This window comes from Condylura cristata, unplaced genomic scaffold (assembly GCF_000260355.1).
Source record: "Condylura cristata isolate star-nosed mole 26May11 unplaced genomic scaffold, ConCri1.0 scaffold00003, whole genome shotgun sequence".
NCBI lineage: Eukaryota > Metazoa > Chordata > Mammalia > Eulipotyphla > Talpidae > Condylura > Condylura cristata.
Genome location: NW_004567104.1, coordinates 40,008,188 through 40,036,019, shown reverse-complemented (window position 1 = coordinate 40,036,019; position 27,832 = coordinate 40,008,188). Strand labels below are relative to the sequence as shown.

General features: G+C 40.9%; 1 protein-coding gene across 1 annotated transcript; it reads right to left on the bottom strand.

Annotated features, from left to right (window-relative positions):
* Positions 1-364: 364 nt before the first annotated feature.
* On the bottom strand, positions 365-26,003 carry CCDC80 (coiled-coil domain containing 80). The gene is made up of 8 exons (XM_004675217.2): positions 25,211-26,003; positions 22,935-24,838; positions 14,926-15,082; positions 10,333-10,469; positions 8,679-8,827; positions 4,276-4,379; positions 1,871-1,951; positions 365-864 (listed from the first exon to the last, which is right to left on the bottom strand). Exons 2-8 carry the CDS (start codon positions 24,825-24,827, stop codon positions 518-520), a joined length of 2,868 nt encoding a protein of 955 aa, XP_004675274.1. The 5' UTR covers positions 24,828-24,838; positions 25,211-26,003; the 3' UTR covers positions 365-517.
* Between the last annotated feature and the right edge of the window lie 1,829 nt (positions 26,004-27,832).

Here is a 27,832-nt window from a genome sequence, read left to right as displayed (position 1 = left end):
AAGCAGACCTGAGTTATAGTGCACGGCATTTCAAGGGGTGGTGAAATATTACTATCTGTTCCATATGCTCAGGTGTATCCTGAAAAAATCTATGCTACACTCTCTAATTTTAACAACCACGGTTTTCATTTAAACCAAATAATCCCTTTTTAAAAAGTAAAAGGAAGGTATAAATACTAATTCCATAGAATTTTGTAGGTCAAAATTTGTATCTATTTTGTAGGCAAAGGAAAATATCTGTTTTCAGGATCATTCAGCTTTAGGGCAGCATCCAGTGAGAGAAGCAAACAGTTCTTTCAAACATCTTCATGATTTAAGATTTCAATAAGCAAGTATTGCTTACACGAGTAGGCAAATACATGAGTAGGCAAAAATTTGCTATTTATTGAATTGTTGAAGAACTCTGAAAGAAAATGGCAGGGAATGTAGGCAATGTGGAGGAATTCCTTTATGTAGCTGGCCTTGTGTGGCTTTAACAACTGCAGGGGAAAATGGGGCTAAGTTTACATACTTGTATTCAATAAGGGTATCCATGGTGGTAGCTCTCATGATGACGGTAGTCATCCTGGTAACCATCCTGGTATCCTTGGTGGTAACTATGGTAACCATAGCCTGCATATTCATCTTCCGGGCAGCGCATTCCCAGTGACTGCTGAATGGCCATTTCCTGTCTCCTGAGTTGCATTGAGTCAATTAAGTCATAAACGATCACCATGGACCACATGGGGGAAGGATACCAGGATTTGACATTTCCATCCTTCCCAACTAGAAGCATGGAGAAGTATTCTGGGCTCACTTGAAAATAGTTACGAATGTCTTTCACCAAATGAGCTGGTATGTCTTCTCTATCAACAACAGAGCTCCCTGGAAGAGGAAGAAAAACAGAAAAGTTGTTGGTGAATTCAAGGTAGAGCTTAAGCAAACCTCCATGCAAGATAAAAATCCCTACAATAAAGCAGGGAGGACCCATGAACCTGTCCTCTTTAGCTCAAAATTCAATTTAAGAAGTTTGTAATGCTTTTTTTCTACTAGAAGTTAAATGTCCCTGAACTTTTACAACATTATTAGTGTCAAATGTTGGGGCGGGTGATGTCTCTTTTATAGGAATATTACAAAATGTAACATAGCATCTTAATCTAATCCTGGAAAGATTCATTAAAATTTACCATGAACAAAGATATTAATGTTTATATTTCTAAGCTTATTTCCAGTTAGCTTAGTTACTTCTTTGCAATAATAGTTTCCTTTTGATGCTATTGTGTCTATAACAAAAAGTACATTTCATTGTCAAATGTAGAAAGTGCCAATTAAGTAAGGTCTGGATTAATGTATTTAAGCTCTTATGATTGGCAAAAAGAAGAAAGGGGGAGAGGAGAGGAGACAACACTGGGCGTCTGCTCTGTCCAGTACCATGGCAGGGGTTATACACAGTCTCATGTAAAGTGTTTGAACTTAGAATGGATTTGCTTCCCGAAACTTCTAGTCATGAGTCATTTTCTTTCAGTTTCTCTGAATCTTTTTGGATATGTCTTCACATGTTAAAGAGAATCAGATACAACCTGTGGCCTAACCTCTGTGCCTCATAAAATTACTGTGAGAATTAAATGAAGTAACATAAATGAAAATGCTTTGTAAACCCTAGAACTAAATTTATACAGACAAAAAAACGTCATCTTAGTTAAGGAAATAGATATTTTACTGTCACGTATGAATCAGTTTATGTTAAAGTTAGTATTGTTTGTGTTTCATTCACACACATACACAGGAGAGGATTCAGCGAAAGTTCTCTATTATAGTCACACCACTTCTTGCATATAGCTTGATATGCTTGAACGTAACTTAACACTATTTGAAAGTTACAGCACCATACCATTAATGGGGAAGAGTTCTAAAACTCCCCCAACTTCCTCTCCAACACCTAGAAGCTTCAGAATGGTTATGTGGCGCAGACCTGAAGAAAAAAAAAAAAAGAAAGCCATAGAGTTAGCAAGCTACCTTTTACTTCCAAAGACTAGATGCCGGACAATTAAAAATCTCTAAGTTTAAAAAGGATATAACCTAATTTACCATAAACAAAATGAATCATTTAAAATTTTTCCATAAAAATGAATACCTTTAAAACTTTGGAAAAGAGCAATTTTAGATTTTAGGGTTAACAACAGGGTGAACTGTTTTGTTTGCTGATTAAAATAGAATTTTCACTTAAACCATAGTTTTCACTTTGTGGTTAGGTGACAAACAGAAACATTAAAATATCTGAGATAGTCTAAGATGTTTTGTGTTCTGAAAAATGTCAGCGGTCCTGAAGTCACAAGAGCTTACCTGGAAAACCCACTTTCTCTCACTGCAAGTGTAAAGCAAGTCTTGGCTTCCTTGCACAAATGTTTGTTTAAAAGGCAAACAAGTGGTTCCTACCACTTATTTTGAGGACCAATCAGGACATTTAAGCAAGTTCAGCTTGCTTCTAGCCCCCAGCTAAAGTTTCAGGAACAAGAAAAGGTCATGCATCTGAAGCTTGTTGGAATCCTTTTGAAGATGAAGGGAAATGAACACTGGAGGTCAAGGGAATCTGCAGTCATCAGATCAAGACTTCACAGTTTCAAAATCCGAGACTAGTAGGATCCTAAGTCAGAACGAACTAAGAATGTCAAGGACCCAAGGAGAAGAAAATGGAAAACTCTCTGGGAAGGCCTTTATAAGAGAGTGGAAATCCAACCAAAATGCTGTTCCCTTCCTCACACATGTGGTGGCCTTTACTCCTCTCTCAGAGAAGTGAAACATTCCTTTGTACATGACATTGACTCATGTACAGAATAGGGAAGATTAGAAATTTAACTATTACTGGGAAATGTGACTCTCATTTTCTGTGTGTTCTGTTTATGTTTGCCTATACTAACATGACTTAGCGTCCATGGGCAGATATTAGAAATGAAACACCATTTAACAGATGCTGCAAAGAGCTCTTTAAAAGTTAACAAGTTAACTTTTAAAATTTAACAAAAATATGTACATTTTTATTGTGAAGGGTCATTAACTGTTCTAAGAACTGTGTTACCTAGTACGACCAGTGGCTATCAATTTCAAATGGGCTTTAAAACGTTGGCACAATCAAATCTTATATATATTGAATATAAAGTCTTAAGTTATTAAGTTTGATAAAAGGGATCTAAGCATAATTTCACAACTATTCTAATTATTCTTAATATTATAAACATGTTTTCTGCTTCATTTTATTATTTCACATCTCAAAACTGAAATGTATATATAATTTACAGAATCTGGGTCAGAGCCATGTCCCAGGTTCTGTTGATGTTTTGCAAAACTTACCTATTCTCCCACTTAATAACTCAAAACAGTTTTGGAAATATGAAAACAACAAATGATTTTTCTTCCAATAGATGTATCAAAATAAATCTGATGCATATAGGTTCTTATTATAAATTTTTAAGACTGTGGTCACTAGTTATTTTCTCTCTTCTTTGACTTGCCCAAAAATTCTTCCATTGTTGAGGTTTATCTTAACTGAGATTTCAGTTGTGATTTCCACTTTTGAAATTTCCATTGTCTTCTTGGGTCCCCACTGACTTTAGCAATAAATTCAGTATACTTTACATTTATCTTAATATATGTTGATATTCGAAATGATTTAGCTCTCTCAGACCGGTAGGATAGTAATGTTTGGGAAAGGAAGGACACATCACAACATTTACCTACAAAATAACCATAACTGTTTCTCTTTGATATGCTTGTCTTAAAAAATAAATGTCTGCTTCACAGTTCTTGCCATCTTCTTGGTGTCCAGTTATAAATCAAGTACTTCTTTAAGTGACAATATAGTACAATGTGCTTCATGAATACATTAAGACCCGGAACCCCTGTTTTACAAACAACAATTTATGTATATGTATCTAGCGACAGTTTAGTACTAAGAGAATGATGATCCCTAAGATTTATGATCTTGAAACAAAGTAAAACAGAAGAGACACATACTATATAGACCGCTGAAAGCCAAACAGCAGATATTTGCAAATATTTGGACAAAGAACTTGAGAGGGGAGAATACGGAGAGGAAAAAAAATAAATAAATAAAGCCCCTCTGACTAAGGCCACAGTCTGAAAGTGACTTTATACTCAGTAAAACTGAGTAAGTGTCTGGAAATCTACTGTCTGAACTGAGGAATTCTTGGATGATATAAGCTACTATGTTCCATTTTAGAACTGACCAGGATGAGAGGGTAGTATGGGAAAGCAGTGATGATGAGGCGCCCCACTCACCAAAATTGCATGCCTGGCCACTGAGGGCAGAGAGCTGCTGTGAATAGGCCCAGTCTTCATCATTAGGAGCAGAGATCACCAGCAACCGCCGTCTCCATCGGAACCTGGCAGAGAAGCAAAGGCCACCATTACTGCTTCAAACAAACAATAGAGGTTAGTGTGAGGAAGCAGGGTGTATTGCCTGCCAGTTTTATCCTATGTCCAGAATTAAAAAAAAAAAAAAAAAAAAAGGCCCTCCCTGGTGGCACAGCGGGTTAAAGCACTTAAGCATTAAGAAGATTAAGCCACTTCCTCATGAGTTCGATCCCCGCCTGCTCCCGAGGTGACCACATAGTGGGGCAGACCGCTCCTGACTCATCCACTGCTCCCCTCAGCAATGTACTTCATCGATCTGCCTGTTCAGCTCCCCACTCAGGCCCTGGTGAATCCTCTCACCCTCCATATCTCTGGCCTGTACCCCAGTTCTATATGAATAAATAAATCTTTAAAAAAAAAAAACTGACCCTGAGAAATAGCTCGTTGGTCCTGAAAGCCATTAAACTGTTCTTCCATATTACTTGCCCCCTTTCTATAGTTATTTCAGTCAACCTCTGTGGCAACTGCAGGAGGCCTGAGGCCTGAGTCTGGCTGTCACACACAATGGGGGTCACACAGGGGAGAGATGATGCCCTTGGGAAGAGATGAAGCCTGGCCAAAATGATATACTGTATTGTAGCAACAGAAATGGGGTAATCAGAGAGGACTGAAGAAAACTCAAGTTCCTGGAGACTGCCCTGGAGTTTGGAAGGTGTTAAGAAATGATACTATGGATAAGAAATAGAGCAGGAAAAAAGTTGCAGAATCCCTGTGTGCCTTCCCCAGCAGCCAGTGGTTTCTTGCAGAGGCCAACGGAGGTTCTAAAATTGTCATTAATTAGAACACACAGAATGCTCCTATGCTATCGAAGGGTCTAAACCTAGAGTCACAGGATTTTAGAACAAGTAGTGAATTTGAATCTGCATTCTAGTTCCAACACAATAAGGTTGCAGACTGAGTATTTGTCTTTTAGCTCGAAAAGTTGAGCTCATGTTTTGGTACTCCTACTTTTTGGGTGTCCTTGTGCATGTCACTATGGTCATTGAAATCTCAGCTCTTTCCTATCTCTAGAGTCAAGAATAACATATAGCTCAAAGGGGTGTTAGAAGAAATAAACTCTAAAGCCCGTCAGTAGAAAGTTTCCATGTGATGTCTTGACTATAGGCTGTGTCTTTGCCGCTGACATCTTCATGTACAACTTGGGCCTATTAAAGACTTTGGACACTACTGATCACAATGCTCTATGTTAATCTACTTAGTCCTTAATTTGTGTGTGATTTTTATAGCTCTCCTTCACCTACAAGGTCTGTGTTCCCTCATTAGAGTTCAGTGAATGAATGGCTTATTCTTCCCATTTTACAGATGACAAGATGAGACATAGGGAAGTGAAGGGGGAGCTAAGAGTTGGCACCAAAATACAGATTTCTCCAGCTCCTGGTACAGTGGTTTCCCTAGCCAGTTGCCCACAGAGATGCAGATACTTTACTGGGCTGTCATATCCTTAAGAGGATTCATGAAAAGGGGCGTTACATCCAAGGGACAGTTGAGCACAGTTGTCTCAAATTCCACCTTCACTGGAGAAGAGGTTTTGTTTCTGCCCTCAGGGCAGGAGACTACAGGGTATTAGTGCACTCAGTCAGCTGAAGCCAGTTGATTTTATTCACGGCTTCTTTCCCTGTGCCCTTCCAGCCTCAGAGTGAACATGAGAGTTTTCAACCCCAAAGAAAATGGCCTCTTAGGGGAATAGTGGTTTGGGTGAATGAGAGAAAATGATAGTCTGATGAAATACAACCTCTGAATGGATGCCTGTAGCAAGGCTGGCCAAGAACGGCTTGCTGTGACATTACATTAACTTCCTCAGCTTGTTTTTCTTCAAAAGGAAAGAACAACTAAAATCTCCACTGAGGATAGAGAGATGAGTGTATTTGGCACAGAGGAAGGGAGAGGAGCCCTTAGACTGTCTGAGTTTCCTGGGAAAGGGAGCAGTAACTGCTATGAGGGTCACAAATACCCTCTCCTGTGCCTTCTCTGCTTCGTTAGGAGTCATGCCAGACCAGCCCCTAGTTGGCCTCCACACCAGGTCAGGCTTCCTGGCCTCACACAGAGCTGTAGGGTGTCCTGAAGAGAGTTATTTTGGGAGAGGGGTATTTTAACTTGTTTACCTGTGTGCCCCATTGAAAGCAGTCCTGACTGGAGAGGGCTGGGCTCTGAGACTCCCAGTCAGACACAACCAAGAGAGGGTTGCTTCTTCCTAAGTTAATGATGCTTCCTCCCGATAGACATCTACATTAAAACACTAACCCCCAGGGCAGACACTGAAGGAAATAACTTCCACACACTGTAACAAGCAATATAAATGAGATGCAGAGCCTTATTTTGGACAAGCTGTTTTTCTGTCATTTTAGGTTCTTGGCAAATAAAAATTCTACAAGCTATGCTTGTGTTTACTGCTCTTAACCAATATTCCCAAATTAGTCTGCATCTGCCCACCCTCTGGGGCTTCTGTCACAAAGAAAGGTAATTATAGCCTGAACTAGATTAGTGTTGCTAAAAACTAGACAGCCTGTAGAGTCTGGCCAGCTGAAACCAGGCCACACAGACCCACCAACAACTCAGAAAATTTGAAGGAAAATTCCCATTTGGTTATTGGTTTATTTATAGAGCTGTTACTTTTTCTTAATTTTTCTTTTTTTAAGATTTATCTATTTATGATTACAGAACTGGGGTACAGGCAAGAGGTGTGGTGGGTGAGAGGATTCACCAAAGACAGAGTGGGGAGCAAGCTGTTTTTCTGTCATTTTAGGCTATGTAGAGCTTCATAATGTAGTGCTTTAACCTGTTATGCCATCAGGGAGAGCCCAGAACTGTTACTTTTTTTTTTTTTTAAGATTTATTTATTTGTGCATACAGAACTGGGGTACAGGCCAGAGGCTCAGGGGCGGTGAGAGGCTTCACCAGAGACAGAGTGGGGAGAAGAACAGGCAGATCGAGCTGAGGGGAGCAGCGGGCGGGTCAGGAGAGGTCTGCCATGCCATGTGGTCACCTCAGGGGCAGGCGGGAATCGAACTCATGCGGAAATGGCTTTAGATTCTCAGTGCTGTGCTTTAACCCGCTGCGCCACCAGGGAGGGCCTTTTTTTTTTTATGTCAATTTTATTTACCTGGGTTTTAATTTCAAGGTGTCTATTAAATTTCCTTCTCTTACCTCTGCCTTTATGACAAAGTTCTCTAACTTGAAGCTTAGTAACTGGTCTTAATACCACTGAGCGCCAGAATTTATTGATTATTTACTTGTTCTAGGTTTGGGCCTTCATTTTCTTTAGTATTGAAAGACATCCTACTAAGGGGTAGAAGATATTTGCACATCTTATGTTTGACAAGGAGTTAATACCCAAACTATACAAAGAACTCACAAAGCTCAGCAATTAAAAACAAAAATCTGATTAAAAATGGACAGAGGTTCTAAAAGACACTTCTCTGAAGAGGACACTCAGATGGCTAATAGGCACAAGAAAAGATGTTTATCACCGCTTACTGTTAGAGGAACACAAATCAAAACAACAATGAGCTACTACCTCACACCTATGAGAATGGTCTTTCTAGAAGACACTGTTGTAGTCATTATGGAAAACAGATAGAAATTCCTCAAAAAATTAAAAATAGAAATTCTATATGATCCAATTATCCCATTTCTGGGCCTCAGTGGTTCAGTAGAATTTTGACCGAATATGGGGGAGGAGTGGAGTAGGGGAAAGATGATAATATTATTTATATTTTTCTCTGTGTACATACTGGAGTTTCCCTACAATGGTTTTCAAAAACCATTTTTCCCCAGGAATCAGGGAGTTGAGTCAAGAGGATTTCTCCTTTTGCAGCCCTAGAGGGACCTTTTTAACATTTTCTACAGTTGGAAGAAAGCATTCAAATCCTTTTTGGAACTAGATGGGGCTTAATAAATAAATATGTAAATAACATCCTGTGCATAAAGCCCTCCAACTCACTGCCAGAATGAATTAATCTTCACAGCTCAAAATTCTATCATCTATACTCAAAAAAAAAGAAAAAAAAAGAGGAAAATATAAAAAGGACTTCTCCAAAGCTCAATCACCATTCAAGCTTGGAGCTGGCCCTGACAGCCTGTGGCCAGAGCCACTTCCAACAAGACAAGACTGAACCCAGTGGCCAAAGAGCTGAGGGACAGACAGCTCTCAGCAGAAAGGTCACAGGCACACAGCTGCTGTTGTATTACTGGGAAGCTTTCACTTCCCAGAGCACATTGCTCAGAGCACATTCCCAAATGCCTCTCGGGGTGCTCCAAAAGTGGGGTACCTGGATAGGAAGTTCTCCAGTGACTGCTTCTTGTCTTCCTTGCAGACAATGCCTTCTTTCTTCTGCTTTTCCAGGTCTTTGATTCGGGACTGGAAAGTGTCGATCAAGTCGAACACAGACTTCATTGCTATAGGCACCTCATAGTACTGCTGTTTAAGACAAAATAGAATGGATAGAATGTGTAAGTGTTTCTTCCCGCTGTTTAGAGGACAGATAACTTGGAAGAATTCAGGGGATATGAGAACTGAGAAAATTAGTTGATGTATAAACTTTCTTCTTCAATAGTACCTATTCTATGCTTTGAGGCTCACTATCCATGAAACACCCCCCACCCCCTTACATTTTACAAGGATTTCTTTTTCACTGCCTTCCTCACCAGATGTATCAGGTTCATTACCTTGCCTTTGGCACCAAGCTGTTTCCTGCTCACTATACAGCTGGTGAAAAAGTAGGAAACACTGGGATGGACAAACAGGGATGGACTAAGATGAGGAGCTGAGCAATAAGGGTAATTTTCCACCAGAAGGAAGCATATTCTGTGGTCATTAGGAAGCCGCATAAACCACTCAAAGACTACCTTATGGGGTGAACATCACTTGAAATCAGGTCATGTTTGCTTATGTATCCTCAGAAAAATTTGGGATCAACTTAAGGATAATGAAAATCAGTATCCTAGATTGTAACTGTCTGGATTTACAATAATCTGAGATGGATTTGAGGCTGGCTAAGCAGAACCAATGTAAGCCAGAGAGCAGCTTGGAACACAGCTTGGAGCTGTGACCTCATTGGGAATTCAGTAAACCATAGAATGTGAAAGCTGGCAAAGACCTTGGAATGATCTTCCAAACTTCCATAGTAGAGGTGAGGCAACACAGATGTGGATTAAAGTAATGAAGATCTTGCTCCAGATCTAGAAAAATATTGTGAGTTGAATCAGCTTTTCAGAAAGCCCTCTGGTTTTTTTTTTTTTTTTTTTTTTTCATAAGCTTGGTATACGATCATCATACCATAGTGGTTAGGCCAGTGGGCTCTGGACCTAGCCTCTGTGCATGTCAAGTCCATCTCTTACTGGTTGAATGTAGGAATATTATTTAATAACCCTGATTGTTCCTTTGTGAAACAAAGATAATATTTGTTTTTCATCTTAGAGGTTTGAGGTAGAGGTTGTAAAGACTTGAATTGAGTACCTGGTAAACTAAAAGCACTCAGTAAAGTTAGTTATTTTTGTTGTTATTCTTGTGATTACATGGCATAGTTTTCATGGCTTAGAACTTTTGTACATAAGTAAAAGGAGAAAGTTGTTGTAAAACCCTACTGTCTTGTCTATGTTAGATCAGGAGGCAATATTCCAGACCCTTGTAAAATAAGCCTCGGTTAAATTGGGGTTTCCTGAAGACAAAGACCAAACATTTTCCTTTTAACCTGGTACATCATAGCTATTTAACAAGGGTCTGATAAGCACATGTCACTGATGTTCGAAAAGAATTTAGTCTGATGCAAATTTTATAAGGCAAAATGGAATATTTTCTCTATTTCAAGTCCTTTCCATTTATAAAATAACTTGCATTTATTCATGTGTCTAAGATTCAGTGCCAAAAAATGCAGTCACTATCATAAGGCATGGTGCTGGATGATCTCAAATGGGAGCCCATACCTTGACTCTCAAGTCTACATCGGTCAGCACCATGAAGAAATCATTGTAGGTCATCCCGTACTGTTTCCTCAGCTCGCTGATGAGGTGCTGGTCTACCAAATCCTCATTGTCCACCACTCGCATGGGTTTCTCATTATCTTAAGGAAAATAAAATATGAGTATGTCTGGGTGTCTTGGGAGAGAAATCAGTGGGACCTAAGTCAATAGAGGCTCTGGGCCTCCATCCTGAAATACTTAGAACAGTTTTCATTAGCTGCACTTTATTTCATAAACATTTTGTTTGAACAAAAACTTTTCAATGTGAATACATAAATATAAAAATAAATGAACCCATATAAAGATGACAGAGCCCCATCTCTGCCCACCCTGCTGACAGCAAATCAGAAGAAGCAAAGCCAGAGTGAAAACTGCTGAGTCACCCCTGAAGAAGGCTTGCCGACTCCCCCCGGCGATGAGTCATCATTCTCACCCACCAGGGAACTAGAACCACATACAGAGTGACACAGGCCACTAGTGATGAAATTGTTTATAGTAATAAAATATGAAAAATAATCCAAGTGCCCATCAACAAGGAGAATGGAGTAAACCATGGTAGATTCTTACAGTGGCTTAATAAAGAATGAGGAAATCTCTAAGTATTCATAAGGAAAGATCTCCAGGAAACATATTTTAGGGAAGAAGTAGAAGTGCAGAAAAATATATATATAAATGAAAGAAAAAGATATATTTATAATTATTTGCACAGAGAGACACTAACTGAATAAACAAGGAATCATAAAAATACCCATAGAAGCAGGGAGTGATAGGATAACGGGATCAGGAATAAGTAAGACATAATTATCTATGCATATTTTTTCTATGGCTATGACTTTGGAATAAAAATAAATATCATTTATTTTTAAAAAATCAAGACAGTATTCACCTGTCAAAAATCTACTCAGTTTTCAAAGTCCCTCTTAAAAAAAAATCCACTCAATTTCAAAATTCTCTGATATTTATAACATCTTCTTGGAGATATATATATATATATATATATGATTTATCAGGTGCCTTTTCTCCCTTGATTGTCAGGGGCTGACCCTGACACCAATACTCTTGATGCTGGAAACAGCCAGGGCAGAAGAAGGGAGGAGAAGGCTCTCTGCTCTCTCTACCCTCTTGACTGTCAACAGAGTGACTGATAATGAGGCTGAGTAAACAGAGAGGGACACCACAGCTGGAGACTGGAAATTTGATCAATCCCTAGCCTTGTACAGTGTGCAGGAGCTATAGAAGGCAACTAACTGCCTTTGTCACCACTGATACAAGGAGAATTGGAGACAAGGTCCCCTCCCAAAGGAAAGCAATATTTTTACACTCTTATAGATCCTAGTAGGGAGATATTCATAAAAAGCAGTTATCTTCCACAGGATCCAAGTCAGACTTGTTTAGGCTGAAACTTTTTCCATCGTTCTCACAAAAGCTACTTTAAAAATTCACCTGAGTTCCTTGCTCATGTAAATGAAGAAGCAACACTTTTTTTTCCTGTTGTCACATTTCACTGCCATCAACTAATCTACCTACTTTTTAAAATCTACTATCCTCAAAGTCCTCTTTCTTTAGAAAAAAGTTATCAAAAAACTTCCTTTGCTCCAAATGTCTTATCTGTTCTAGCCCTTAGAATCTGGATCAAATACCAGTGTCAAAGTATTTTTTATCTCTGTATTTTCCTCAAAAAGAAGCATGCTTTCTCGTATCTCCCAACTTCTCTTTCCATTCTGAAATAAAGTACATTTAATCAGCTATTTATTCCTATTTGGCAATAATTCATCTTCTTTACATATACACAAATATCTCTATTATAGGTTGCTATTAAATGCAGCTAGTAATTAAGAATGCCTTTAAGTGTCCACTCATTCTAAACCCTTACATATATTCAGGCTGGCTAAACCAGATGGACTTACTCTATGCTGGAATTAGCTGAAACACAGACAACACTGGCTATGCTAATGTTGGAACCTTAAGGTAAGTGTCCTCGTATTGTCGGACCTTCACAGATGTTTCAAATACATTTATCTAGGTGTAGCAGCTGGTGAGTAAGCCCATACTATAATTGAATGTTAGGCTCTGCTTTTAAAGTCCAGCAAATCGCTGGAAAAGTAGAGTGTTTGATTTATTTTTTAAAAAAAATAAAGTCGTCTGATAGATTTCCAGTTGAAAATTGGTCAAGGCTGGAGTTTGGTTCACTGTGAACTCAACATGGTACATGCCAATTCCTGTTTTCCCACGGCTGACTCCCAGTCTTGGCTGAAAAATCCTACAGTCTTGCCCATAAAGGTAACCTGGGACATGATACAAGGAGAGAAAGACCTTCCAGGAATTAGATGAGGAACAAAATAAAAGATCTCAGCTGCCACTCAATGAGAGGCAAACATCCAAATCACATTACCTGATTTCCAATAAGACAAAAAAAGAAAACCTCAGTCCCTCTAGAATCATATTCAATCCAGATGTCTAAAAAGCAGCAGGAATAGTGCTAAAAATTGCCAAGGCAGCACCAGATGTTTATAACAGTTATGACCATATAAAGGTTGAGGTGGACGATATAATGATTTTTCCAAACTTCTCTGAAATAAGGAATGAGAAAGAACTCTCTGTAACAGTTGGTGGAACACATTTGACACTGGGAACACCTGGTGGAAAAGAGCTTTTATCACCAGCCAGCACCAGTTCTGTATGGGACTGAAGGTCTACTTCCTTTTCTAGACATCTGGATTACAATTAAGTTCACTGGCTTGTGCTACTATTTGAAAATGCAGGAAGCAAACAGTGGAATCCCAGTTAACCAGTAAATTTGTGGCTTTGTAATATTAGTCTCTTGGGCTTCAAATTTGTCACCAGGAATTGAGTCAGCCTGACACTGAAGATAAGCTGTGAGAGTTCATTGTCAACATTTGTCATCAGCAGAAAGTAATTATAAGTGCTTTTCAGTTTTAAGTTCTCTAGTCCCTGGTGACAGTTCATCAATCTTCAGATAAATGGTGGTGGTGAACAAATGGTAATAATGACCACCACTATGTACTTATTATATGACAGATATTATTAAATCCTTATTAACATTATTAATAATATTAATATTGGTGTTATTAAATTATTGATTAATATTATTAAATCCTTATCATAGTTTGTAAAATTGATATAATGATTTTCTAAGCTGAAATTTAGGAGGTAACTTGAATTTAGGAGGTCACTCCAAAAATACATTGTTAGTGTGGATTTGAGTAGGGTGCTTGATTCCAAAATTCATGTGCCCCTCTACTTGTATGGTTATTGTGGATTTGGTTAAGGATATTCTTGTTGTTATTGTCCTGCCTCCCAAATGTAAACATAGCACAGGAATAAATGTCCACAAACCAATCAACAATTCAAGGATTTATGATGGGACACTGGAACGAGAACTATTTATTTCTTTTGGAGCTATCTCGTGGGGCAGTGAGCCCATAAATGTAAAGAATACATAATTGAAACTTTCTTCCTGAGTAAGTCCTGAGATCCACTCTCCAACGTTGTGTCTATAGCTATTGATACTTTACTGTGAATTTAAAATAGGAGGATATATCTCATGCCAAGGGAATCTGTCACAATAAGAAAAATACAATCTAAATCCTTAGGCCATATTCAAATCAAATTATGACATAATTATGACTGACTGACGTTCAATTTTACTAGGATCACCAGACAGAAAAACTGGTGAGGTAATGTGTTATATGTGCTGAAGTTGAACATTTGGGGAAAATATATTTTTGTTTTATTGCAGATGTTTTCAAATGAAATATTTTATGAAAAATATGCAGACTTTGCCATGGTGAAACAGGAAGAATTTTCATTGTAGTTAAAATGAGAAATTATTTAAAAAGTAGACAATGTATGTAAGAAAAAAGATTTAAAAAATAAAGCCCTAGAGATAGGATAATTATAAGAACTGCATGGGTCAGACTTGGAGCTTCTGACTAGGAGGCGTAAGTCCTCACAGAAATACTCATGTGCCCATAAGAACCACAGTAAGTTAGATTTCAATTGCCCAATGCCAAGCTCTAGGCTTCTCAAATCTCACATGTATCTTTAATCTGAGAAATGGCAAAAACTATACTTAGCCAAATTTTTCTGCTCTCCAGCATGGCTTGAGCACTGTTCTATCCATATTTTCAACTTTTTGTTTAGCTTCCTAGCTTCTGCCAACCCTGGTTATTTCCCTCTCTCACCTGGCCTTGCAACCGCAAGGCTGCAGGAACTAAAGGTGGTACTCTGGAGTCCTCCTGGCTGGGGCTGAATACCTCTCTGCTTCTCGCTCACCCCAGGCTCTTGCCCTCTAGGCTTTACTACTCTTATTTTTTTCTCCACCTTACTGACTTTCAAGAGTACTTGGAGGTTTTTCATTTTAAATACCCAAAAACTTAAACCAGTACCAACAGGAATGAATAAACTGACCTTTGTTACTACAGCAAAAGAACTTCTGTACATGTTAAATTTCTTTTGATCCCCCACCAACCTCTCCAGTAGTTTGTCCCATCTTAGATCTGAGAACTATAGTATAATTCAAATATTTCAGAGAACCTAGCTGGAAGTGGTCGATTTTCATGGTGCTGTTGTGGAGAGGGCCAAAGATGGTGATCACGGAGATCTTCCTGGTGGCCATCTTGCAGAAACTTTCCAGATATTCATCTCGCTGTTGCACATACATGTTGTTCTCAACCTTAGGAGTAGTGATCAGCTGGGGTTGGGTGAAGGCAAGCACAGGTTAGTTCATAGTGATAGTTTCACATCGAAGCAAAATTTCATCTTGATTTGGAAGAGGAAGTTGTTAGTGAATGACAACTAAACTAAATAGCTGTTTTGTCGGACAGTTAGCACAATTAGGGTCAAAAAAGAACCTTGGAAAGGCTTTTTAAAAAATGGCTCTATGCAAGATGACTGGATTAAAAAGATGTGATACATATACACAATGGAATATTATTCAGCAACCTAAAAAAATAAACACATGCCTTTTGCAGCAACATGGATGGAGCTGGAAAAGATCATGCTTAGTGAAATAAGCCAGAAAGAAAAGGAAAAATACTGGATGGTTTCACTCATAGCAGGAGTATAACAGACCAGGTGAGAAAATAGTAATAATAATAATGAACAACTATATATCAGAGACATTTTACGGGGGTGGAGTGGGAAATGGGATCAAAAACAGTGGGGGAAGGGAAGTGCACTGGACTATGCTGATGGCACATGGGTGAATTGGTGGTGGGAAGCCCACAGGGATTACAACTGAGATGCAAAAAGGACCAAATGATGTAAAAATTAATTATTGTTTTTAAAAAAATGGCTCCACACAACTTAGAAATTTCTATTAGCTTCACTTACACCACTAGTCTTCATGTATTTCATTTGAGGACTCTGCATAGGAACACTTATTTTGCAAGAGTGTTGTAAACATTACATGAATAGTTAGCATGTAATAATTATTCAATAAATGCTGTTTCCCTTCCCTGGTTTTGATGTTCATTACCATAGTTAGCTCAGACTTTTGTGAATTGAGAGTTTACTGTTATTATTCTGATCATGCCTCACAGGGTTGAGGGAATTTTGTACCCAGGCCCTGGGCACTAAGCTTTAGAATTTGTATTGCCCACCTTCTACACAGCGTTCATGATGGCCTTTCTACGTGTCTTGTCACATTGCATATGTTCCTTGTCACTGCACAGAGTTTGTGTTGGATTCCAAGAGGGCAAATTTTTCATTTTTATTTTAGCCTTCTCTTCAACTCTGACCTGCTATTTTTCACATCGCCTGTGTCTTTCCCCTTCACCCTGTGACCTCTAACTTCTTCTTGGGAAGAAGAGGAATCACATAGCAATAGAAAGAGATGCCCAAGTCAACAGTCACCTGGGGAAGGCACATTCATATGATTATTTTGAATAAAATAAGGATACCACTCTTTCTGATGGGTCCTCTTGCAACTCTCCTAAGAATATCTCCGTGTTTTCACCAAGCCTAACGTAAACCTTTAGTAGTTCCTTGATTATTTTAGTTGTCCTTTTCTGAGCCCTCTCCAGTGTCACTAGCTTTTCCCTGAGCACAATCCAGAACTGTATGTTTCACTCCATGAGTGGATGGGTGTGGCACTATTTATTCTGGAGGTGGGAGGATGTGAATTTTTATTCTGATGATGTGAAGTTCTTGGGTGATCTCTTTGACTCTTAATAACTCACTAGGCTTATATCTGCAAAGAACATGTCCTACTTACCCTTCAGTGGATCATCACTGAGCTCAGAGACCAGCCTCTTTATATTACTTTTGCCCTTTCTTGCATTAGAAATCATTCACATTTATCAGCTGCTTTTCTGTTTACCCCATCTAAACTTATAAGAGATAGCTGGAGTTTGAGGCTATTAGCTCAGTATGTTTCAGATGGGAAGTCACTCTTGCCAATTTCTGCCAAATACTTTGTTAAAATGGTTAATAAATCTGGTCCCAGCTTGATCCCATGATTTATTTTTCTCTGTCAGAGATGTGTTTACTGCTGCCTACAGCTTTCCCTTCTAGGAATTCTCTATGTTTGACAAAATACTCTCGCTTATGGGAAATAAAATGTGTTTAATAGACTTTGAATGGAACGTTAGCAGAGGTTTGCTGGGATAAAGTGGGTTTTTTTTCCTCAGGCCATTGAGTCCACATGATTTAGTTATTATATTTTTGGTTATATATTAATATGACTGTTCAGAAGAATGTTCAGAAGAATGAATTTGAGTGGAACGTTAGCAAAGGTTTGCTGGGATGAAGTGGTCTTTTTCTCGGACCATTGAGTCGACATGGTTTAGTTATTTTTGGTTATATATTTATATGACTGTTCAGAAGAATGGGGTGGGTAGGACATACTTGGTTTAGAAATACATTCTCCCAAGAGGAAAAATAATATAATTTCCCCAGATTTATTCATTAGTTCATATTTAGCCTTGAAAAAGATTTACAGTGGCTATAAAAAGATATGGTGATTATATTTTTGGTTTGTTTTTAATTAACTAGATTACATTTAAGATATTTCTTCAGGCTTTGATGGTGACCCAAACCTTGGAATTTTTATTGTCAGTTGATGTTTTATATTTTTATAAAACATACTGAGTTGCTCATAAACATACTGAGTTGATATAAATAAAGTTAATGCTTATGGAACAACACAAACTGGTGAAAACTAAGAGAAGGTTTACTATTTATGATTTCTGAATTAAGAAAAAAAAACCATCTCAGCATACATTTAGAGGCGTCTCTAGCTCAGCTGCGCAGAGGCTAGATGACTAACAATTAACTGCCTCACTAACTTAGCTTCATATATGGACTGCATTTTATCAAGCTCATGCTTTACTCTAGTCCCTTAAATTCCACACACATACCCTTATAAGATCTGGATTTCAAGAATCCTCAAAGCTCTCTCAGCTCTTCTCCCTTTTGTGCAAAATTGAGATTTTCAGACAATATATAATCATATAGAACCTCACCCTTTTCTCCCTGACAACTTCTCCCAAGAATTTCTGAACACAGTAGCAATTGGTTGTGGACAGCCAATCAATGGAAATCACCCTGGTATAAAGAAAGAGCTCCAATGTTTATTTTCACCTGGGGACCTTTGCCTAAAGATTCCTAACCCCCCCAGGAGGAGATATCCATTTTGCATGACTCATTTCCGAGTTTGGGCTCTCCATAGCTGGCTTCAGACTCTTGCTAACCTCTCCTCCTCTTCCTCCTTCAGATAACCACTTCATAACATAGCCAGATTAATCTAAATTATGAAAAGAAAGGAATCTTGGCCCTCCCTGGTGGCGCAGCAGGTTAAAGCACAGCACTAAGAAGCTTAAGCCACTTTCGCATGAGTTCAATCCCCGCCTGCCCCGGAGGAGATCCACATGGCGTGGCAGACCTCTCATGACCCGCCCGCTGCTCCCCTCAGCAGTATACTTCGTCGATCTGTCCGTTCTGCTCCTGACTCTATCCCTGGTGAATCCTCTCACCCTCCTCTCACTGACCTGTACCCCAGTTCTGTATGAATAAATAAATAAATCTTTAAAAAAAAAAAAGAAAAGAAAGGAATCTTGACAGAGTGGCACAGAGTAAGGGTGACTGTAGGCAAAGCTGCAAGGCATACATTTCAGTCCTAGTTCAACCCCAGCTTCTTTGCAGCCTTAGAAAGTCCATTTACCCTTATGCAACTCAACTTTCTCATACTTGTATAGAAAAAAATTCTTTGCAAACTTCATAAAGTAGTGAAAATCAAACAAACAAAACCCCAAAATCAAAATGTGTCTGAATGTGTATGTACAGGAGCACATTGGTCCCTTCCGCATAAATATCTAGGTGGAGCCCACAAGCCATTCAGCAAAAACACAACCCCTCACCCTGAATCTGCCCCTGGAGTTTGCATCAGGGAAAGTAAAAAAGGTTGATGACTTGTACACATTTCTGGGACTTTTTCCCTCTGTATCAACATCGCATTTATTTTCTAGTTTGGCAATATATCAAACGGTGTTTAAAATGGTTAACTATTTTCAATCTCTTCTTCCTAAAAGAGACCCTAGAACTTCTCAGCAAATATTATTGTCTGGCACTGGCCTCTCTCAAGTTTGGAGGTGATAAATCAGGGCATGAATCATGAGTTTGAATTGGGCTGTGGTTCTTTTTAATGTTTCTGTTTTAACCAGTATGCTCGCTCAAGAAGTCAGTTTGGGTAAGTAGTGAAGGGACCAACCAAGAATAGGAAGATGTTGGGGTGAGGAGGAGATATTTTGAGTCTCAGATTATTTAAATACTGTGTTAGGTTCAAATACTAGGGTTTTTTTTTTTTAATTCTGAAAAATAACACTCATGCAAGTAGTCTGCCTTAGTAAAGCAGAACTTGATCTCCTTCTCCAAATTAAGCCAAATAAATATATTGTTGTCCCAATATCCAGATTTCTAAAAAATGTTGAAAGTATACCTCACTTGAGTGGCAAAAAATTTGATCTCCAAAGGACGCTTAAACCTGAACTTAATCTATGTAATTTCAGCCTCATGAGGACTCTTGTTAATAGACAAGCAGGTACAGCATTATACACAAAATGATAATTTATCAGTCAGACTCCATTTAGTGCAATGTTTTAGGAATAAACAGTTTGTCTGTTTTCTCACCATTGTCAACCCCAAATTGACCCTAATCAGTCTGAGGGATTAGGTCCACTGGGATTTAACCTGTCATTCTCCCCTGGCTGCCAGGAAAATCAACTTGGGGGAGGTTCAGAGAACTAGGTAGGTATTAAAAGGCAGAAATGCCATATCTGCATCTTTACTGAGCACAAAATATTGCCTGGAGATGTAGCCAACATATTTGAGTAAGTCAAAGTTGAAAACGAATTTTAAAATATTTGTATTGCTTAACAGGATAATTTCTTGTTTTCGTACTTTATTGCATATGTCCAGATGAAGCTGACTCTCTCCCACCCACCACCCACCCCCAGAAAGACAGGATAAGTGGGTGGCTTGCATAGGAACTTGGAAATCAAAGTCTTGGGTACTTATTCTGACTTTGCCCCTTTATTATCTATATACCTTGGGAAACTGCAAAGTTTCTCTTAGCCTCCTTTTCCTCATCTGTAAAAGGAGTAAGTAAATCCTTCCACCTGGGATTATTATGCAAATTAAATCACAGGATTTGGGCAAAACACCTTGTAAGGTATGACCTTTGTGGTTGGTGGGCTGAGAAGCAGGGGAACTTGAAGGACTGAACTCTGACCCAAGAATAAGGTCCCTGGCTCCACCTGCAGCTTCTTTGAAGGTCTCTGGACTGTTTACCCAAGTACAGTTGCTAGCACTTCTCTAAATAATTGGTGAACTAGCCATCATGTTTCCACATATAAACAATGATGTAAGTAAATGGAAAGCACAACAGAATTATGATAAATTGTAGATCGACACAAGGTTACTGGAACGCTGGGCTAAAAACACAGCACAATTTTTTGGAATGCAAATTTCATTTCAGTTTGAAGACACTGGGTTAGGTGGAGGTGAGTTGGAGTTACATGTTGCCAACAGTACTTGTCATTTTGCAAAGTGCTAAGCATTAATGAATATTAACTGAATCACGGCACTTCCTGAGAAAATCAGCCATGTTTGACAAGAAAAATGGGTGAAAAAAAAAAGATAAATGGCACCAACAAGTTCTTTTCCAGAAACACTGGTATCCTTTGTGTCTGGGGAAAAAGATTCTACTTTCTACATCTTCCCTATCATATCATTACATATTGTCTTCTCTACCACTTTAGTTCTTCAAAAAACACATTTCTGGCTTGGCCAACTGGGTCCATGTGGGACTACAAGACTGAAATGGCTCCTGTTGGTACTTTCTAATAAAAGACCTGCTGCTCTCACCAGCCCTAAAGAGCAGCGCTACACAGAGCAGCTGCAGCTGGGTTCTGTTTTGCTGTGCATGACATCAGCAGAAGCTGTCATCTGAGTTTCATTTGTTAGAAATTTACGATCAGGGATACAGTTAAAAGCAGAAAAGACCCAGCTGGGCTCTCAAATCCTGACTAAGGGAGTGGAGAGGGAAAGGGTGAAGTGAAAGGCATGGCTAGTATCAGACATGCCATTTGAAACCTTTTTATTTTAACTCACAAACTAGAGCCTATGGAGTATTTGCCAGATGGGTGCATAATTAGAATCTTGACATTCCACCTATGGATATATCACCCCTGCTTAACATCTGATGTTGAGGAGGGGTTGCCTGAAGGGGTGATATGCTTTAGCAGACTGGGCAATGTCCCATGTACTCAGGAAGAAAGCAACAGAGCACTCCACTGATGTGTTAACACGCAAGCACCAGGTGAAGTTCTACTGTGAAATCAATGATTGCTTTAGTACCGCCTGAAACATTGTCCTTTACATTTATGTGCTTGGAACAACCAAACAGCTGCTAAACTATTCTGACAGCCTATTCTCTGCGAACCCAAGTTCATATGGTTACTTTAAGATTGTGGTTAAAAATGAGGACGACAAACAATAAGACTCAACACACACAGACTGACAGACAGACACACACACATCCCTACAGTCAACCAAAACTTAGGTTTTGTTTTAATATATAGTCAATGGAACAGTTCCAGTATCAATGGAACAGATAGGAGAATTTCAGGACACCAGCGTCTCTGGTCTGAATAACATTTCAAATGTACATGCCAATGTTTTGATGCCACTAATGACAAAAGGGTGCCAGAGTTGCTCTGGCCAGATCATTAATCAAAATCTTGGCCAAATTAGAACAACCAGGACTCTGGGAGATGAGTGACCCATTGTTTGGTGAGAAGGTTATAGGGTATGCACTTCCTTCAGCATCCATTTAGGATGGCACATATCCTATCCAAAACCTTTTTAGGGTATGATTAGATTCTGTTATTGTTCTTTGGATGTAGCATTTCATGGCAAAAGAGAGCTACTGAGAAGGACCTGTGACTTGCTACTCATAACATTCAAAAACACAGGAAAAGTAGAGAGTAAGAACTGCTTGTGTCCTCTGCCTACATACATGCCACACATACACCACACCCATCCCCACACCCCCTCCACATCAGACATACCACACATACCCACACATACCATTCACACCCACAACCCCCCACATACTCCACACAGCACACATACCACACCCACTCACATATACCACACCCACCCACATACATCACACCCACACACCACACACACCCACATATACCACACCCACACATACATACCACATATACCATACACGTGTGCATTATGTAAAGATTCAGGAGACATGGAAGTCTTGACTCCACATTCAGATAAGTCCCAGGGTATTAGAAATCACAATAATTAAACCAGGTCCCCACACTCCATCCTTTTGAAAGACTTTTACTTGCCTTTGGGTAGTGATAGAGGGGACTGCCTTTTAGGGGAGAAAATTTCAGCCGGTATTTTTCAAGTTATTTGTGAGCATCACACAGACAAACTCCCTTCCCTACTCACACAAGTTGTCTTACTTTTCACCCTCAGAGTCTTCCAATTGTTGATATCAAACTAATTAGGGAGGAAAGGAGTAACTTGCCATTTCCCCAGACACATGCTTTTAGTTCATAAGCTCATGCAGAGAGAGAATCCCTTTTCCTGTGTTATGATTAGAGTTGATGCACACCCATTTAGGAACTCCTTCATTCTTTTAACCTTTGCCCTTGATCAAAGGAAACCATATCCAGAACTATCACTAGGCAGAGAGCAGTAAAGATGGAGGATGTGCTGGTGGGTTTGAAAGAAACTGACCACAGGAGCTCTCTCCAGCTGATGTCTCCAAGAGGTTTGCCAAATACTGACTTTCTCCCTAAGGGACCTCAGTTTTTGTGGATAGAGAGTCAGAACTTATCTATGCCCAAAGGAGCTGCTGGTCTGGCTAAGCTTTCTTGACAAACCTCCTGGCCTTCCTGAGAGGGTACAGGTGCAGCCATGGCCTGCCACTTAGCAATGTTATCTCAGAAAAACAACAAGCCCACCTTAACCCACACTGCCCTCCTGCCACAGAACAATGTCAAGGAGATACTTACAAGGAGCCTTCGTTTGCCTTCAAAGGACCCCAGCAGGTCAGTCACTGACTTCTTGGGACTCTGGTTGAAGTGTTTTGTGGTGGGTTTCAGGTAGCCATCCTGGTCTGCTTTACCTGCCTTTTTCTTCTTGCTCTTCTCTTTCTCCTGCTTGCTCTTTTTCTCAGCCTTGTCCTTCTTCACTGGCTTTTCACTCTTGAGTAACTTCTCTGCCTTCTCATTCTTTACCTTTTTTTTCTTCTCCTTCTCAGGTTTCTCAAGCCTTTCATGCTTTTTAGACTCCTTTGCCTTTTGGGAGGGAATGTGCCCCACCTGCAGCTCGTCCTCCCCCTGAGAGGCCGTGGGCTGGCTGAGCTCATACTTGTCCTCGTACTCATTGCTAAGAATTTTGTCTTGTGCCTTCTTTTTGGGAGGCTTCCCCTTGGCTGATTTGTGAGGCCCTGGCACCACATTTGGGTCCCCGGTGCCATGCTCCCGCCGGTCTGTGCGGTTGTCCCTGTCCCGGAATCGGCCAGTGCCAGTCCTGCCTCCGTGCTCTGAGATGGTGGTGGGCGGGGCAGCCGTGAAGCTTTCGAAGCTAGTGGCCTTGCTGGGCCTCCTGGTGGCCTGCGGCCTCTCCCTGTGTTGCTCCTTTCGGGGAGGATAGAGATTCTCTAAGGCCACGGGTGTCCTGACAGTGGTCACCTCGGCCGTTGCTGGAAGCTTGTGGGTGTCTAAGAAAGGGCTCACCCGGGGCGTCCAGAGGCGCTGGGTGGTCGGAAAGGCCGTGGTGGTTGCAGGTCTCGAAGCCACAGTTACCACTCGAGAGGTGGCCCGAGTCGCTGCAGTGACCGGCGCAGGAGGCAGGGTCGTGGCCCTTGGGGTTGGAGGAGGTGGGGAAGGGGCCTCCGTAGTGGTGGCAGGTTTTCTAATCACCTTCACCCGACTGTCTCTGGTTGGTGGGACTTGTGCTTTCCTCGGGTCCTCTTTCCTCTTGTCACTGCTCAAGCCTGGTCTTCCTGTCCCTCCACCGTTGTCCAACTCCTCTACCACCTGGCCCTCTAACCCAGAGGACTTACATTTTTGGACAAAACCCTTCTGCCGGATCTTCTCTATTTTGCGGATGGGGCCCTGGTCGATGACCTCGTACATGGCCTCCAGCCTGACTGGGTAAGGATAGCGCTCCTCTACCTGCAGCGTCTTCTTCAGCAGCACCATGCCAAACTTCCCCTTCTCCAGCTTCAAGAAGCTCATCAGCTTAGGGATGAGGCTGGGGTCGAGGGGCTGCTCCAGGACCTGGCCCTCACTGGTGATCCTCCGCACCTTGCCTCCTTCCTCGCCCGCCTGGTGGAAGAGCACGATCTGCTGGATGTGCCTCTCTGCCAGCTCGCAGTACACGTCGTCCTTCAGGAGGCTCATCATGAGGCGGTAGTAGCCTTCTGAGGGATGCGGGGCGGAGATGACCCACACTCGGTTCTTCCCTGCAAAGCTGGCGAGGATGTTGGGAGAGCTGGACCCAGAGGGGAAGCGCAACATTCTTGACCTAACTGAGACGCCCTCGTCTCGCACCATCTCACGGGGTGGACTCCGGGCTGTCACCGGTCTCTGCTCAGGTCTCAGCAGGGCCCTGTGGTTGCCCCGCGAGGACAGCAGAGCTGCTGCCCGAGCTACTTTCAGCACAGGCACGCTCCTTCTGAGAGGCTGAAGATGTGGTTCTTCCAGAGTGGTTCTCTCCATTCCCTGAGAAGTCCCCGCGTGCCTCAGAAACCGAGCTGGCCTACTGTTGACTGGGGATAAGAGAGGTGCTTTCCCCCCTTGGTGGCTCTCTCGATTCGTGGCCTGGGGGTGGGGTTCCGATCCACACACCAGCCACATTGCCAGCAGCATGATAAAACTAGGTCCCATTCTCCATGTCATTGTGCAATCCACTTTGAGAAACATCAGGACCAAAAGACAGAAGGGGGTGGGGAGAAAGAAAATCTTTTAATTGCAAACAGACCTGGGCATTTTCTCTTCCTCTATCTTGGCTAAGGGGAGGGGGGAGGAGGTGGTTAAAGGAGAGAGATCAGGGAATGGAAAATAGGATGAGGTCCTGTTGCTTTTAAGCCCCTGTAATTTGCCTGTGCTTAGCAGAGGCAGTTACAGTAAGCATGCTTTCACTCTTTCAACAGGCTCCCTGATGCCCCAGAACAAATGCACACTGAGCATATTAATTATGACAACATGCACGTTTCATTTCTTCAAACCAGCAACAAAGAAACAGACAAAGCCAGCAAAGACAGAAAGGATCACACACTTACATTGTGGCTCATGGAGATGGAATGCAGAGGTTTAAACAGCAATCTGGAGTGAGGTCCGGGGACAGTTTCCTCGATGCAATGCTTTTCTTCCAAACTTCTCTCTCCTGGAGGTTGAGTGAAACAGGGGGGCTGTACTGCAGCTCCTGCTCCTAGAGCACCCCAGACCCACACCCTGTTCTGACCGGAGGGCTCAGCTGCTTTCTTCTTTCCCTCTGCGGATGTCTCTTTACCTTCTTGACAAGTTGAATGAGGTGAAAAGTGCTGTCCTTTTAAGTCTTCGAAACTCCATTTGTCTGCTGTCTGCTCGATCCTGGGTGTCTGAGTGTCAGTTCCCTGTGCCGACTGGGGATGTCCCTTTCTGTGGAGTCCCAGCTTCTTCTGAATCTCACGCTTTGCTTTCTCTCTTTAGAGTTCCAGGATCTTTCTTATCACCCTTTCCCCCACAGTCTGACTCAGTCCCTTTGTCTCGAAGTGTAGAAGCGCTGGGATTAATATGTTTTCCAGGCTGGAGGAAAACACAGGAATGTGATGCTGAAAGGGTTTTTTTTTTTTTTTTCTTTTCCTAAGTTTCTCTCCTCCCTTTATTTCTCCCCACCATTTTTTCTCTTCTCCTTCTCCTTCTTTTTCTTCTTCCTCTCGCCTGGATTCTGTCCCAGAAATGCCAGGATAATCTCAGATTTGATCCAAACCAAACTCAAACGACAGCAGCCACTGGAAATCAAGGAAACTTGACTAAGAATTTAACAGATCAGCAAAACACCGCCTCCTTCCCATTGCAGCACGTTGAGAGAGGACTCAGTTGGGGAGGGAGAGGACTGTTCCCTGGGGTGAGGGAGAGTTTGGAAACACTACACATTATCATAAATCACTTCAGAATGTGATGGCTGAGGACTTAACCCCTTCCATACCAAGCCACCAGGACACTCTCCCTTCCTGGCTGTACTCATGCTGCCTTTTGGAAAGGGAAAACTTTCAGATTTCTGCCTCTGGCTGCTTGGTTTTCCTAGAGATGGACTCATTTGGTTCAGGGTGCCTCAGATACACTGACAGTAAATAAGTATGGTTCTATGTGTGTGTTTTTATCTCTTTCTCCCTATTTCATATTTCATTTGAGGTTGGAAAAGTCCATGGAAAACATGACTGGTTGTTTTTATTTTATGCTAATTGGGGATCATATTACTGTGCTCTTGTTCCTAGTTTCTCCTTGGCATGGAAGGAAGCTGGTAAAAGGTTAGAAATGCAGGCAATGGCTGCTGTTCTTTGGAGAGTATGATCCGTCATTACATGGGGGAAAGGGCATTCTGATAACCAGACTAGAGATGGCAACTGAAACTTTTCATGAGTGTGTGCATATGTAAGAGAGACAGTGTTATAATATATATATTTTTTTTTCTCTAGAGGTTTCAGGTGTCTGGAGAGTTTCAGGCAATCTTTAGAAATAGGCATACAGGTATACCAGTTCCGTGTGTCTACTCCTGGATTAACCAGGACTGGCATTTTCAGCTTTGAGGGGAGATGCATCAGGGGATACAGATATTCTTCCACTCTCTCCAGGTGACATGATGTTTCTTCCATCCTCTCCACAAGCATTCAGTTGGTATTAAGTATCACAAGCTGATCCTAGCAGCATGAACCAGGAACTCAGGAGTTTCTTGCAAACTAATGGCTACTCTCATTGACTACAACCTGGTGCCTGGTACTATCCCTTAAGCAGCCATGTCAGTGACTAGTCATTTGCCCTTCCTTCACATAAGCTCTGAGCACTGGGTTGAAAACCTTAGGATGTTGAGTGTAGGGCTCTCAGCCTGTGGCTGGAAGCCCAAGGGTGTGCCAAGGAGAAAGACCTTCTCACACATTTGTGAATACAGTAACAAAAATGAGCTTCAGACAGACACCCTCTATCCACCAGTCAGAAATGTCTCATTTCATGGGATTTACTGATTAAGCCAATCAAATGTCTTGTGCCAAGTCAAGGTCTAGATTTATTTTCTTTCTATAGTATAATACCTTCCACACAAGCTCTTCTCCCTTCTTTTTGTTTCCTTTTGTTTTCTCTCTAGTAACAATAATAACAACTACCATTTATTGATCATTTTCATTTGAGATTCCAGGATTGGCATTTTCATATTTCTTTTCACCTAATCCTCACAAGCTTCCCTAGGAAATAGGTGAGATAATCTCAATTTAACAGATGAACAAATTGATGCTTAGTGAGTATAACTAAGTCACCTGCTGTCACATAATGGTAAATATTCTTCTGAAAATAAGAGCTCTGGTTTAGAACTGTGATCCCATCTTCCCCCTTCATTTCTTCCTACAACTCTTTTTTTCTCTTCCTTCAATTCCTTTTTTGTGTTTTCCATATTAACAGTTTCATTTGTTTGTTCAACCTAAAGTCCTCCTTTCTGGAGTAATTATGAACAGTAATTTTTGCCTTTCTTAATAGATCCTTAAAGTTTTTATCCTTTGTTTCTGAATACTCCATGACTTCCACAAGCCCCCCAATGATATGAACGATATTCATCACCCGTGCTCTGATGAAACTGAAATACAGCCACTTGGGAGAGTTGACCCAGGGGAGAAGCCAGAGTACCCCTCTAAAGTTCCTGGGGTATGTGGAGG

Coding starts and splice junctions, on each gene's coding strand:
- CCDC80 (XM_004675217.2), bottom strand. CDS start 24,827: ATGACATGGAGAATGGGACCTAGTTTTATCATGCTGCTGGCAATGTGG. Junction 15,083..22,934: donor AAGGCAAACGAAGGCTCCTT/GTAAGTATCTCC, acceptor ACCCAACCCCAG/CTGATCACTACTCCTAAGGT. Junction 4,380..8,678: donor CTGGAGAACTTCCTATCCAG/GTACCCCACTTT, acceptor CTTCTCTGCCAG/GTTCCGATGGAGACGGCGGT.